This window comes from Argentina silus (assembly GCF_951799395.1).
Source record: "Argentina silus genome assembly, chromosome: 3".
In the NCBI taxonomy this organism is placed as follows: domain Eukaryota; kingdom Metazoa; phylum Chordata; class Actinopteri; order Argentiniformes; family Argentinidae; genus Argentina; species Argentina silus.
Genome location: NC_139657.1, coordinates 24,528,430 through 24,544,945, shown reverse-complemented (window position 1 = coordinate 24,544,945; position 16,516 = coordinate 24,528,430). Strand labels below are relative to the sequence as shown.

The 16,516-nt window shown below is 38.7% G+C and overlaps 1 protein-coding gene across 1 annotated transcript; it reads right to left on the bottom strand.

Annotated features, from left to right (window-relative positions):
• Positions 1-6,640: 6,640 nt before the first annotated feature.
• On the bottom strand, positions 6,641-12,445 carry mgat4c (mgat4 family member C; the record flags this gene model as incomplete). Its single annotated transcript, XM_083665844.1, has 3 exons — positions 6,641-7,797; positions 8,169-8,316; positions 12,317-12,445. 3 exons carry the CDS (start codon positions 12,443-12,445, stop codon positions 6,641-6,643), a joined length of 1,434 nt encoding a protein of 477 aa, XP_083521970.1.
• Positions 12,446-16,516: the final 4,071 nt, after the last annotated feature.

Here is a 16,516-nt window from a genome sequence, read left to right as displayed (position 1 = left end):
CAAAATGTGTCTTCGAAAAGACTAGAAAAGGCTATACATACTAAACAATTCAATTGGAACAATATGAACAATCTGATAGAATATATCGGCAGACATGCTGTAATTAAAGAAAGAACTATACCCCACACACTGTTTAAACATGTATATTGGGAACTACTTATCAACATGCTTGGCACAGTGACTTCCTGTCAGAGTCGTTGTGCTAAGTATTGAAACGCGTGCATGCAGCTAATATTAGGCAGATGATATTCAGATGAAATCATATTATTTCCTATGCAACATGATGCCTCTATGAAGATGAAATCTGAACAACCTGCTAATACTTGATGCTTGTTTGATCCCTTCCAAGTTTTGATAGTTTGCAGAGTGAAGACTCATTGATTCAAGAAGGACCTTGGATGTCAAAATAGTTTTTTAATAAACACTTGAGGATTAATTGTGTCTTTTTCATTGTGTGTTGATACAAATGCAGTTGGTGGTAGGGATGGAATACAGATAGAAGAGTGGTGGCAATAGACATACAGATATTAGGGCTAGATATAACCCCAATTTGTGACTATATGTACTATGTGCTTCCCACGGTCAGGACTGCAGAGTCACTTCCGATCTTCTGCCGTAGATTGAAATCCCATCTCTTCAGGCTACATCTTGACAGTCAAAAGACCGCTTCACCCTCACTACCCCACCTATGCTAACCCTAACCCCGAGACCTCTTCTCCCCTGTTACCCCCCTGTACTAGTTCTCTCCTGCTAATAAATTATATTAAAAAATAAATAAATAAAATAAAATAAAAAATAGCCTACTGGCATTACGACTGCCAATGGCCCCTGGTGTGAGCATTGATTATTTTGTCTTATGATGACTGTTGGATAGTTGATTCACTTACTTAAACAAATGTATTTGTTGTACGTCGCTTTGGATAAAGGCGTCTGCTAAAATGCCATAAATGTAAAATGTACTACATTTTACATAATAAAAACAAAAGGATAAGACCATAATGCAAGGCGATTTTACTCATAGAAATGTCTTAAAATCCACGATGTGAGTAGTTGTTTAGCGGTCTGCTACCTCTGAAGCTAAATCCTGCATCGCCCGCCCCTACCAATCTGTGACTAGACATCAACAACATCCAAATGTAAAAAGTAGTCTATTCACAAATTGGGTGGGGGGGTTGTTAGAATTGTTAGAATTGATATAACATATTGAGCTGGGGTTGAAATGTGACCATTGAAACAACAACCCCAAGACGACTTTTCAACTAACTAAAATATACGTTGTCTCAACTTCACTTTGGGCCATGTATTATTCGACGTGATCTCAACGGCCAATCGACACCGAAATGTTCACTGGGATACTGTATGTCTCACATAATCATTTTCTCGGTTCCTATCTACACTGGTGTGATGCACAGCCTAATTGGTTGGCTATGCTCCAATGTTTTCCACTTAATACATTGTTTTCACATTGTTCTCTCCCTCCACATTCAGACTTCTGTCTTGATACCTGACTTAAACACTGTGTAATGCATGACCTCTCCTCTGACAGACAAAAAAATATCATTGAGATGAAAAACTCTGTTATAAACAGAATTTCCCCCAAAAGGCACCACCAGCACCACACTCATTAAGTATGCAGTAAAAAGCCAGAAAGCATATGAATATTGAAATGAATTATGTATGATTTTTGCTTTTGGCGACTGCAAGATCTGAATCAAACACACTTGCTCCCACTGCAAGTTTCAAGGAACTGCAAATGTCACACCAGTTATCTTTTTTATTTGCACTGTGATGAGGGTAGCCAAATTGTATGATCTACATTATTTGTAAACATTTTTATATCAAAACAAAACATGTCCAGGCAACCACAGAATAACACCACATATTGATTTAGGGTTCACTTGCTCCCTATCTCTCACTAACAAATAAAATCCAATACTCATGCCCTGATTACGAAGACAATTATGTCCTTCATCATTTTGTGCAGTGCAGTGTATCACAGAATGTTTTCTTTCCTTCAGATCTAAAATCTAATTAAAAGGACTGGTTTGGTAGACCTTTGCAAAGTCAATACAATTTTCCCAATATTATTGGCATTCATGTTGTTTAATCTAATTCAATTTAAATACAATATATACATTACAACATTTGACATGATACATGTAAAAAAATATATGTCATTTTACAATATACATACAGTACCGTTTAACAAACAATGTTGGAGAAAATACAACACAAAAACGACATCTCAACACATTCTCTCCACTTAACAACAAGCACAAATGAGAATAAACCTGTTGTAAGGTAGTATTGGTAGGCATCTACTAACTAACCAAGTACATTTTCAGTAGTAGATGCTGAACAACAAGTCATAGCTCCTGAAAAACAAACAGGTTTCTTCACCTACTGAAAACTTGTAGTGATATTCATGCACCTTTGTACACTCTCCATTGGAAGACAGCTAAACTTTCTGACAATACAGGGTTTTTATTTGACCATCATGGACCTCACTGTATTCCCATAAATTCCTATCAATGCACTGATTGATTCAATTAATACTGTATCAGTCATGGGAACAGTGGCTTACTGGTAGTACAAGAAAATGTGATTCGACATTCAGCTGAGCAGTGGCCTGTCCAGTTCAAAGGATCATGGGCAAATCAGATAATCAATGGCTAGAGATGTGTGAAGTATCCTGGACTGGTCCTAGGTGGTCTCACCTGCCTAACCTGCCCTGTTTGTAGACAAAAGGAGCCTATCATGTGTCTCGATGACCTTGCTCATCAACAAAACCAGCAAAGTCTGGTTGACTGTAAGTGTTCTTTACATACACTAATTTGTGTTAGTGAGGATGCTTCTGAAAGTAATCAGAGGAGATCTAACTGAAATGACAAACAGAACAGTCTTGATTCACTGGTCAATGCAGTTGATGTATATTAGAATTACCTACTGTTGAATCTTTTACAGTTACTGTAGGTAAGAGGTGTTCAAGTAAGCATGGCTACTTATCTGCAGTACATTATTTAAAAAACTGAAAAAAGCTTCCCCTGAAGTATTTAACTAGGTAGATACATTTGTTATTACATCATGGCGCTCACTCAAAGTATAAGTTGAAATTGCTGTTTGAAGACAGGCTGCCAAAGGCAAAGCATGCTGTATATAGCAGTTTGCTGACACTGAGCTGAGCAATTTATTCAGCTTTTTGTTGTTTTCCCCAAGATGTAAATCTGTCAATAAATCTGCAGTGTACAGCTAGTTTTGACTTCAGTCTTTCTTCAGACAGAGTGCGGATAGCTATTTCCCCTCAGGTACTGTAATATCAGTGATGCAATGGGGATTTGAGTGAGGAATCATGGCATCTTAACTATCCATTACACTACACTGGAATCCAACTGCCCTGAGACAACATGATTTGTCCATAGCTTAAAATTGATAATAACCAGGTAATACTTTGATCTCGTAACATTTCCTTTAGGTGGCACTATGGTGTGCATCTGCAGTAATGTTGTTATGCACTGTGTTGTTGACTGTTTATTTGATTAAAGAGGAATTTCAAATGTACATGTACACAGCTATATAAACTCTTCTCAAAGGGTTTACTTCATATGGAGGTAATATAATTTTTGATAGATGAAAAGTCACATTTTGAGAGGTTTAGGGACTTCATATACAGGTAATACTAAGGCTGTGGGGGTACTGTTTTGATTTCGTTTGGCACACAGGTTTGTCTAGGATAGATGTGGGGCTATGGTGGGTGTGAACTAATCTAGGAAAAGTCTTGATCTGTGACTCTGAACAAGACCCTATGGGAGAAAATTAAATGAAAGGCAGCAATCACAGCAATGGAACAAGGCATTCCATAGACAATATGCATTTTTAAATTGCACATCTGCTTCCACCTTTATTTTTCCACAGAACACTGGAATTGTGTAAACATTCATCACTTTATTGCATTGTTTAACTTCAGTGATTTGTTGATGCTCTTGTGTCATGGAAATGGTTTGTCACAGAGCTTTGAGTGATAACAGGACATAATTCCGTGAAAACGGAGATGACAAGGAGATTGTTCAAACTCATTTTATGAATTATGTTTAGCAATGTCGATAAATTGAACTGCATCAGAAGTCAAATCTCTGGAAAATGTAATATTTTCTATAAGACATTGCCGTAAATTGAGGGGGTGCTTTGGAGCACAATAATAACCTAGTAGCTGTGGGGGGGGGGGGGGGGGGGGGGAAATCAACCCTAACCAAAAGCGCACTGCACATATATCATCAGTGGTTCTACAGTCGCATACAGAAACAACTTTGCAAGAGTAGAAACATGAGTGGCTGAGATCACAACATTGGGGAAAGAGAGTGAATTGAGACCCTACCTCCAAGGGTTTTTTTGTTGGCTGGTGTAGAGAGAGAGAGCCAAACACAGACCAATTTATTTGGGTAAAACTGTGCTGTGGTTAAAAAAAGGGTCCGACCAGGTCTAGCCCATTCTTCACTGTGCAGTCCAATCTGAGCTCTTAGAGAAGATGGCTGAAAACAAACATTGTTCTCCCGTCAGCACCTCTGACAGAAAATACAGTGCCAGTAAAATACTGTAGCACAGCCCACTCAAACACCAGCAACAAACAAGGACATTATAGTAGTCCTGACAAAAGTTAAAGAGTGACACAATGGATATTCAAAGCAATAATGACCTGGATATGCTTACAGGATTATTTGTAAAAGATGAAGACATTTAAGAGGAGTGAATGGAGCTTTTTTCTAATTGCTAATACATCTGTACCCCTAACCCTAACCCTGGAACAATGCTATGTCCCTGGGCTACACTTGTCTGTGGGGGTGTATTGTTGCACAACACTGTGTAAGACCACAAGCTTGAATGGGGATACGATTGTTTAATTGGCTGCACTTAATCTGAGAAAACACTGGGTTTACAGAAATTAAATGTACAGCATGAATGAAATATCCAAACACAGCATTTCTGTCAATTCACATCCATGAATACACTCTTAGAACTAAGAGTTCTATATGGAACCAAAAAAGGTTATATACTGTAAGGCACCCCTAAAAGTTCTATATGGAACCATTTTAAATGGTTCTTATGAAAGAACCATAAAGGGTTCCTTCAATGGTTCTAAATTGAACCATGTATGGTGCCATTTATGAATCATGGTATAGATCCTCTTTTATGTCTAAAGAACCTTAGATGGTTCTATTTTGAAGTATAAGGAACTGTAAATGGTTCTATTTTGTCGATATGTTATTTTAACTAGTAGAAGTAGTATCTTCCAGATAATTTCAAATGGGCAGACCACAACATATCTCAAGTTAAAAACCTCAAGATTGTTCAAAGCTTTTATTTTGGCTATACAAGGGGATCACGTCCCCCTACTTGGTACAAACCGGCACAAAAAGAAACAAACGTTTCTTTAATATATATTGACAAATAAATTAATATATATAATAAAATAATATAATACAAAATAATTCACGCAGCAACCGAACAACCATAAACACAAGACTGACCGCATGAATGGACTCTATTTCCAGGCTGATCAGCGGCCAAAGCAGGAACCGGTCCCTGGCACCCCCACCAGCTCTCTTTATACCCCTCTACAACCTTGCCCAGGTCAGGACAAATTCCCCCCTCATCTTCCTCAACAACCCCTACGCCCTGGCCCACATTACTCTGGAAAAGGCGCAGTCCAAGAACACGTGGGGGGATTGCGCCAAACTATGCAGGTGCATGATGTCTGCACCGGCAAGCACGTGTGGAGGCTCAACCAATTCAAATCCTTGAGCCGATTGTCCAGGCCCCACAGCTGTATGGCCTTACCCACAGCATACTTACTTACTCCAGCATACAGCATACAGAGCCATCTGAGGAACAGAGGCCCAAAAAAACCTTCTATGCACCCAATCAAAACTTCAAGATACCTCAAGGGTGAATGGCCTTGTGCGATAATATAAGTTGTAAGACGTGGAGGGCCGCACCAATAGACTTGTACACACTTCACACCGATGGGTGCCGGACCAACCACCTCAACAAAACACATACATGAACATGACCACAGGTGTAATACAGTTGGAATAAAAAAAGAACCCACATAACAGGTACAGTGGTTAGTGAGATAATGCAACACAAAGAAGTGCAATTCACCATTACCCACAATGTATGTTTTACATCTGTGCTCATGTTCATGTGACAGGGGCATTGCGTGTAATGAGATATGCAAAAAGGTTCCAAATAGTGTCTTTGATGAGAAGGTTCCAAACCTTTTTGGTGAAACCGGTTCCAAAAAGCACCACCTCGATGAAATGGTTCTATAAATCACTTTGTTGCACCTCAATGGTGCCATAAAGAATCCCTAAGAACCTTTTTTTTCTAAAAGTGTACTCTGAGGTCAGTCAGACAGTCCTTACAAATATGGATTGTGATGATTTCCATGAATATACTACCATAAAGGTAAAGACTTTCAGATATAAAAACTATAGATTGATTTGTCAATCAAAATATAAATGCAAATAAATACATACAAATCTATAAATAGGTCAGTAAGTAAGTAAATAAATAAATAAATAAGCCAAATAAAAACAAAAACAAACATATGCCTTGATGATATGGTGACATTTTTTCATTGTCCTCATTGACTAGGTGGCTGTGTAGTCCATAAGCTTATACCTCGAATGATCAGCCACTCTTTCTGACTGGCAGTCACCACAATTCGGACACACTCAATATCAAAGGCTATCTTGTGGTCCACGTCTTGAACCTCAATGTTGCCATTTTTAAACTCCCCTAGTGTGATGTAGGAAGAACACATCCTTCCTTTCTTAGTTCCAACTAGCTTCTCTCCTACTTCCAGAGCTCCATGGTGCAGGATATCGTTCTGTCGATCGTCCGTTCCTGTGACAATCTTAATTTTACTTATTTTGGTTGATTTGTTAAAGACTATGACAAAGAAGTCTCCTGTGGAAGGGGGTTTCCCCCAAAAGTATTCATCCACACTGCTGTAAGCCTTGGTGGCATCATAGTTCTCAAATACATTGATGTTTGTGTGCAGGCTGGCAGGAGGGTTATCAGGGATGTCAATGGAGTCCTCTTCAAAGTCGTCATCCTTCAGCTTGTTCTCTGCCCCTTTATAAGAAGAGTAGTAGCCCATGTGCTGAAACAGGGAGGGTTTGAAGCGAATCACATCTTTTTGGGCCAGCAGACCCCGGAAGTGAATGAGGAGCCAGTCGCAGGGCATCTCCTGGTAGAACATGAGCAGGAAATGGGCCAGACGCGGCAGGTCTCTCGAGTGGTAGAGCTTCCCTATGTAGCCAAGCTTGGAGAACTCCAGCATCACCCAATAAGAACCTTCCCTGGAGGTTACCACCTTCTTAAGGGCGGTCAGGAAGTTCCGTGAGCAGCGCACATCGTCCTCCAGCATCATGTAGAAATCAGAGAGGTTGGTGCAGAAGTTAAGGAGGAAAGCGTAGTCAATGTTTTGCTTGGAGCGGAAGCGAACCCTGTCCTCTGGGTCATTGTAGTTCCTTTTTAGTCCATCCAGGGATGGATAGTATTCCTCAGGGGCATGAATAACTAGTAGGCGCCCAGCTATGATGTGGTGGGCAAATTTCCTGGAGATGTCTTGGACCAGGTTTTCACACCAGGCCAGGTCAAAGTCTGCCAGGTGGACCACCACCACAATCTCTTTCAGCTCCTCATAACTGGACTGGTCAAAAATGGACTTGATGGTCTCCATGAGGTAATTCCCTCTTTTTCTTTTGACGGATGACAAGCCTATAGTAAGATATTCTGTAAACAAGAAGATAAATATCATCATACAGTATTTCAGGTTATGTGTTAAATCAACTACCTAAGAGAATGATTGTACCGTAACTGTGGCAAATGCCAGGAAGTATCAATTGTTACCACGTAAGTGCATAGAAATACCAGGTAAAGTACCAGTAATTGGACTGTAGAATAGAGTGTTACTTTTATATTGCAATGCATTATATTATTGCTACAGTACATACTGTAAATAATGTTTATCTCAAAATGTATAATTTAATTTAATCACATAATTTGTGTTCACAACTTCATTGTGTAATTAGAGCCAATTATATGGTTTAAATCGTTTGTGTTCACAATTACATTGTTAATATATACATTATGGCCACACTCACTCTTTCGAGGCAAGGGGGTTCCAGCGAGATAACGATATGTGACGTTTATGATCCCAGAAAAATTAGTAAGGTCTCTGAAGGTGTGAACATATCTCTCTGAGTTTGGAGGATGCATTGATGTTTCTCTCAGGTGTCTTTTATCCTCCTCCTGCAATACAGAACAAAGAAGACAGACAAGAAGAGAATTCACATTGTGAATGCCAAACAAACCATGGTTTCATCTCAACTATAGAAAAATAAAGCAAAGTCAAGTCATCTCCTTGAACATTTCAATACCTTTCAATAATTAAAAAAGGTTAAAAGAACATATTTGATGAAAATAGATTGATGACGATATTTTTGTAAATAAATGGAGTACAACCCACACATGTGTACCATGATCTATGAACAAAAAACACAAAGCACAAATATTATTTACTATCCACACACAAAATACCTCTTGATTTGTGTTTGAAAACCATTATTTTAATAAATGAACAAAAGCAGTGAAAAGAAAGAAAAGCATGCTTTTTGTAGGTATCCAATCATTTAACTACAATTTAGCGTTAGAACTGTCGAATATGCATTTGCGGATCAAATTAGGTCTGTGGATTTGTTTTCATTTGTTTACAGAATTTTGGCACTAACATTCCGCGTGTTCATGGAGAAACTATAACATCTTTGCTCAACCCTGTCATTGTGTCTGTTGTCATGGTTACCTGACTGCGACAGGTGCAGTTAGTTCTAATATTCTCTAGTGGAATTCCCTGTTTTTATTTTGTCACATTCAAAATGTAAGTTTAGACATTTTCCTGTGTTTAATTCGCCTGTTGAAATGTTACAGATGAAAAGTTCTGTGAACTAATTTTATTGTACTGAATAAAGCATTGCTATGTCAAACATTTGTCAATGATCATCATTTCAACTGACAACCTAGCCACTCTACTCCACTCTACTCTGTAGAGCTAGCAATGGGAACATACAACTTTTAATGACAAACAAGCATTCAAGAGGAAAGAAAAAGAGAGTGAATCTGTGCTTTCCTCCAGTTTTATACAGCATAGTATTTAAATTAGGAGCTGTTTGCAAGGATAACCAATGAGCATCCTATCTATTCTGTTCAGATTACACCACCACACTCCCACATTCTTGAGAGATTGTAAAACTAGAAGAGACCACAATCATTTGTCCCATCGGGGGAAGGGTCATTTGAAAATAGGGGCAGAATTGATTTTTTTCCCCCCCTTCAACTGCATACTTTTAACACTATGAGCATTCCATTCGGTTTAAATGGTCACTGTAAGATTACTTTTCCTTGTTCTTACTTGAAGATATCTCAAAGGTTTCTCACTAATCTACAAAGGGAGAAACAGTGCCCCCATTTCACCGATAGGAGATCAGTCAAGTATTAGTGAATCTTTTTTTTTATTTAAACAATTTTGTACTTGTGATGTACCTGCTTCATTATTTTTTTTTAAATCCATTGGGGCTGATCTGCTTGATCCAGGCCTATTGCAGCTTTCGGCCCCCCTGATTGCGGAGTCATTCACACATATTTTTAATATGACTGTTATCTCAGATGCTATTCCCAAAGTTTGGAAGGCAGCCCATGTGCTCCCTCTCCATAAAGGTGGTGACCCCTCTGACCTAGATAACTACTGCCCAATATCCAAGCTATCTTGCCTTTCCAAAGAGTCTCTGGTCAACCCCCAGCTAAGAACCTTTTTATCTTCCCATTCTATTCTAAATGTGCACCAGTCTGGCTTTAGACCTGATCATAGCACAGTCTCAGCTGCTACGGTTGTCTTAGATGATGTGCTAAATTGCCTAGATCAGAAAAAAACATTGTGCTGCCTTTTTATACATCTCTCCAAGGTATTCAATATGGTTGACCATTACCTACTGATTCAGAGGATGTCTGAAATAGGCCTGGATCGGGCCTCATGTAGCTGGTTTGAAAATTATTTAACCGACAGAACACACTGTGTCTTAACTGATGGTGTTAAATCAGGTTTTCTGGACATAGCAAATGGTGTCCCACAAGGATCGATTCTTGGTCCGATTCTTTTTGCTATTTACATTAACAAGATTGGATTATCTGTAAATAATTGTAACCTGTGTCTATATACACTGTTGTATATGCTATTGCCAACAGACAATTGATCAGGCTCTTTTTTTAGCTACAGTCTGCATTCACTGTCCTGCAGCATTTGTTGGTGCTTAATGCTGGAAAAAACTAATATATGTTATTTACCAAATCACAGAAAAATGTATCTGATTTATGCATATGTTCTTTGGGTGGTGCCCCCATTGAGTGTGTCCCCGTGTATAATACTTGGGCATTTGGTTTGACAAAGACTTGATGTTCAGAAAACATTTGAGCTTGTTAAAAAGCTAAGATTTAGGGTTGGCTTCATTTATATGAATAGATCTTGCCTAGAACAGCAGGAAGCAGATTGTGCAATCAACCTTCATGCCAGTGCTTGATTATGGTAATATCATCGACCAAAATGCAGCAGCCACTACACTACTACTTTATCACAGGTGATGATTTTAATACTCATCATTGCATACTTTATCAAAAGGTTGGCTGGACTTGTTAAAGTCCCGATCTCTTCATTACTCCCTTTTTGTGTATAAAGCCCTACTGCATAAACTCCCAGCTTACCTAACCTCTTTATTGAAATTCAAGAACATAAATTACCTAACTTGTTCTCAGACTTGGTTAACTCTTGAGGTTCTTCGGGTCTCCACTGAATTGGGTAAATCCGCTTTTAGTTATGGTGCACCTCACTGCTGGAACAATCTACAGAAAACATTTCAGTTGGGTGTTCTGGTGCCGCTTGGGCAATTTAGGGTGTTAATTGAGGACCTCCTTGGTGAAGGATGTGATTGTTAGGGTTATGGTCTCCTAACATATTGTGGTTTTACATGATGTATTGATTTCTGTATTTAACAGTGTTGTTTTGTGATTGTGTGAATATTGTGGACAGGGGGCACCTGCAAAAGAGGCCTTGGTGTCAATGTGTTTTTTCCCCTGTATAAATAAAAGTTAAATAAAATAAAATAGTAGCCACTGTCAGTGTCCCCCATAATATCACTCCTCTGCGCCATCTATCCACCAGAGGCACACCTGTGGCAAAATGTATCATACCTTTTTATGTTTATCTCTCACTTTGCCTTTCTTCAATAACTCAAGTATAGAGATGATATTTACTGTTGGGTTAGCTAGGTATAACTTAAGGTTACTTAGTAGTTAATTATAATAGATTGAAGACTCTACGCTCTTACTCCACTGAGCTACCCCCAGGTTCTTTGCAATTCTTAGATCCCTGCTGGTTTTACATTGTTGAAGTTTCTATGGCCACCAAAAGCTTATTTTTTTCTTCATTTTTTTTTTTCACTAAAGGTCCTCCGCTACCAATAATTAGCCAGCTAAGCAAGCACACAAAAGTTCTACTGAAACTTCCTTTTCTAGTTTGTTGTTGATTGTTGAAATTCCTCTAGAACATGCTGTACAAACACAAAAAGTAAGAGTGTTTTTATGTGGTTCAGCTAACCCATAAGAGATTTGGATACATACCAAATTTTAAAACCTTTGAGGCGCTTTGCATTGCCTGCAAAAGTGCCAGATAGTTAACAGTGTGCACAACTCCTTAACAATTTAAATAACAAATACAGATAATGTGTTATGATCACCAAGTTTGATGGCATCATGAATAAGAAATAAATCATCTGCATGATTTCAACTTGGGTCCACATCATGAAAAATTCAATGTGTTGCCTTTTGAAAACAAGCAATTATAAAAGGGACAACATACAATATTGTAGTTAGACTTTACAAATACAAATGTGTGAACCTCTGGAAATTAGCTGTGTTCCATTTCGGAGGGGTGGATAAGAATACTATCATGAGCACATGAGCATCAGGAACAGTTGATCCAAAGTCCATAATTTGCTTATCGTTTTCTTATCTTGAAAGCGGTCTATTGGCCAAGAGTGACAGCAACCGATTATACTTTTACTAATTCGGTACAACATTAGAATTGATTAACCAACTTTGGCAAAATTGGATCAATGTCACCTACTTTGTGTCACCTCCAAATTACGTTAAAAAAATAAGTCTGTGTGAACAAACCCCTTTTAAAACAAAGCAGAAGAATACCTACCAGCACATATCCATCCTCAATGTACAGGTTGAGGAAGAGTAGACAGGTGATCAGGACCCCAAGGAACGGAATGGTGGAGCGTTTCCTGAAACACCTCATCTTGTCCAGGGACTTCCACACCAGCCTCATGATGGAGAATCTCTTACTGGGATCTGCAGGGGACCACATGGGGAAAGGCACATCAGCAAGCTGCCTTGCCAAGACTGTCATCTACAGCTGGTGCAGTTGTTGCACACTGATAATTTCCTTTTAAGCCAAGCATCAATACATTCTGTAGAATTCATATTAGTTCCACGCTTCTTCAATGTGCATCAACTTAATCTTTTGCTAGAATCCTAATTAACTTTCAATACACTCTTTATTTTATGTAATAGGGTATTTGTTATGCTCTGACAAGAGCTTGACCAGATCCACTGTTTGGTCATTCACTTACTAGACGAAGGAGGAATTGTTGTAAACATCTCATTTTGGGCCTGGATGGTCAATGTATAGTTCGTACAAATATAATCTATTAATTCAATTACTGTTTTACCTCATTCAGCCACGGAATCCCTAATTTATCAGCACCAATACTTTAAAGCGGCACATGCACAGACTTTTCACTCAAAAACACTACTTTAAGAACTGTAGGCTGAAATTATACAATCAAAATTATCCTGTAGCATCCCGTTAAGCAATTATATCAAGTTGAGAGTACATCTTAGTGAGAAACACATACTAGTTACACCTATAGGTAAGCTAAAGCTGTTGCAAAGTCCAAGGTAAAATTGTATATTTATCAGTATAGGGGGAAACAAATAAATTGGTTCCTGTGATTATGAAATTGAGCAGAAATGCATTAAGGATGTACAAAAGGGTGATAGGAAGAGAGGGTGGAGAGAGAATAGTAGTGCGTTTAGTTTTTTATGACTAGCAATTACGTATCAGCATGGTCTTTTCTGCAACTGCTACAAAGCAAAGATGCTTAATGGAATACAAACTACCTTTAAGCTTAGTTCAGTCTTAATGGAATACAAACTACCTTTAAGCTTGGTTCAGTCTTAATGGAATACAAACTACCTTTAAGCTTAGTTCAGTCTTAATGGAATACAAACTACCTTTAAGCTTGGTTCAGTGACCACACACACATCAATCACTCTCACCAGGACTCACCTGGGAGTAGGCTGGTCAACACCTCTTTGTGTACATTTTAAAACTGAATTTTACATATCCATCTATTCTACTGCATCCTGTTCTTTATTTTTTATTTAATTAGCACTGATATGGGTTGAGCTGAACTCATTCAAATCAAATCAATATAATTTTAAGCCGAGCAAGCATGTCTGTTTATTTTCAATGAAAGCCTGTCACTCTGACATCTCCCTCTTCCTATCCCTTGCCTATAGTATGCTGCAATCTTTCCACTGAATACTTGAATTCTGTCAGTACAATTCACTGCAGGAGTAGCTGATTCTAGTTCTTGTACGGGGCACAGAGTCTGTGGAGTTTTAGTTATGCCCTAGCAGGAAGAAGAATCATCACGGGCACTCCAGAGGGTACCTCCATGGGTGACTGACATTATCCAAAAAGCTGCAGTGCGGAGACCTCCCCTACAGCACTGAGGGCTTCTCCTGATAAGTTCCGGTGTCTCTAATTTCCTCTGCTTAAGAGCCTCAACAAAACTCTTTCTTTGTCTTTTTTTGTACAACTATGTTCGGTTAAAGTACACAAATGACAATGGGAAGACACTACAAATGAACACAGTTATTTTTACTTGGTCCACTGCAGGCGGAATCCTATAATTACACAACTGGGCATTTTTTTAAAAATGTTCTGCTGCATGCTGAGTGGTACTCTCACACATGACCGCTGGATTTGTGTCCTGATAATGTGGGTTAAAATTCAGAGCTGCTTGCTTGTTTCAATAATTCAGTCTGAACATGATAGAGTAACTGTGGCTGTGGCTAAACCTGCCAAAGGCACAGCTGGGGAAACCTGCTCCGCAGCTATACTGCTGATGCAAGGATGCACACTTTTGAGTGCCCGAAATGTGCATCTCCTAAAAAAGATGGCCTATGATACACAATAAATCCAGTAACAAACAAAAGCTTGAGCATACAATGAGAAAACCACCTGAGGTGTGTCTTTGACTGTGTTCGTGCCTCTGTGTGTTTGCGCATATGCTAGCAAATTAGAAGGTTTGTCTTTTCAGCCTATATGTCTGTAAGTGTACATCAAAATGCAGATACTGTGTGTGAGTGTGTGTGTGTGTTTGACTGGCAGGAGTCCAGTGGAGCTCTGTGGTTTGAAGTGGGGTAAGTGTGTTTTAATGGGCTGTCATCCTGGCAGTCACACACTCCCTCAGATCTCCCTGTAACATTTCAGGACACATCATTCTACCACAGACGGGGCTGTTAAACAGCCATTATGCACAGTGTGAACTGGACCAAAGAAACCACACCAATGCCACTCCACGTATGTAGCAGCACAGAGCACTCTGTATTCTGGTCACACTGTTCAAATCAACATAGTGTCAGTAACACTGTGAAAATGTAAAATGTACAGTAGAAAGGTTTAACTACCAGTTTGGTCATTTTGTTACCTTGTTACAACACTCCAATGACCCATTGAATGAAAGTGAATTATGCAGTCTTATAGCAATTTGATGTTCATCGATGCTGTTAAGATTTGCTGCTGGTGTTTATGGCTTTTTTGCATCCTCTATCCTACTCTGGCACCTCATGTGAAATGACTGATCCAGGCATTGTCTTTGCTCCCAGGGTGCCATCTCATACATCCAATGGTGAAATCAGATGTAAAGCAGACTTCAAAATGAAAAACAAGGAGCTCCCCAGCGAGGCAGAGTAAATTACAGTCTAGTACCACTGGACCTGAAGCATTAAATATCTACGAAAAACAAATCAGTTGGACCCCCTCAGTTGGAAATGGCTTGATAGCTACCTGGCAGAGGCTGTCCTCTTGTATGCAAGTGATATCCTTGTTTATTGTATAAATTATTTGAAAGGGAAGTGAAAAGCAAGGACAGAAATAATAACTAGTTTGAGGTTAAAATTTAAAAGAATAGCTATGACATGCCACTCACTCACACCTTTTCTCCAAGGTCTTCGCCTCTAAAGCTAAAGCAAAATACATCTGAAGCCCATGCAATTGACAAGCTCTGGCAATAGAATTATCTGAGTAAATAGCTTTTCGAAAAAATATTTGCGTACAGTATTCTACATAATTAATTTATTCCTTCAGCACCGGCGGGGCACAAGAAAGGTAGAATAATGAAGTAAAGATTTAAATAATAAATTGCCATCCTCTGGTATTTTCAGGTGGAAACAACCTTGAGTCTCTCCATATCTTATTCAGAAGTCAAAATAAACCCTGAACAAACACTTTTCTTTCGAGTCTGAATCACTTTAAACTCTCTATTTAGCCACACTTTTTCAAATGAGGCAAGGCTCCTGTAATGGAAAAACCTAGATGGAAAACTCATTGTGAATGAGAAAGGGGAAAAAGATTAATAAAATGGGCAGCAGAAAGCAATTCTCCCACATTTGATCTTGTTATCTGTTTTACATTATTTCCCCTGGGTATCCTGCACCTCACAGATATACAGCTCCACACAAATAATCAATTAAGCCTGCAGATTTGCAGGGATTCAGCAGTTGCTTTGTGTCAGGCCTTCAGCCACTTTCAATGGATTTTCTTTCTCGACAAAAGACGAAAAATACCAGAGGCTTCTGTTGATAAGAAAATTGTGGCACAGAGCAGAATAATAAATTCCTTTATTATGAAATATTTTTTTGTTAAGTATTCTAATTGGTCAAACTGTTTACCAATTACGCCATTCTTACGGAATGTATCACACTATGAGAATCTACAAAGACTCAAGGACGACAGTGCCCCGAGTAAGTAATGGGACAATGAAGCATTTTTTCTTTTTTTGGCTCTAAACTCCAAAAGTTTGGATTTGAAATCAAACAATTACTATGAAGTTATAGTATAGATTGTCAGCTTTTATACATTCATATTTTATAGATTGTACATGATTTCACCATTCAGAAATTCAAACACATTTCATACATAGGACCCATATTTCAAAACTAATGAGACAGATTCATATAATGTCTAAATTAAGCACTCATGTTTAGTATTTTGTTGACAATCCTTTGCATGCAATAACTGCCTGAAGTCTGCGACCCACTGACCCCA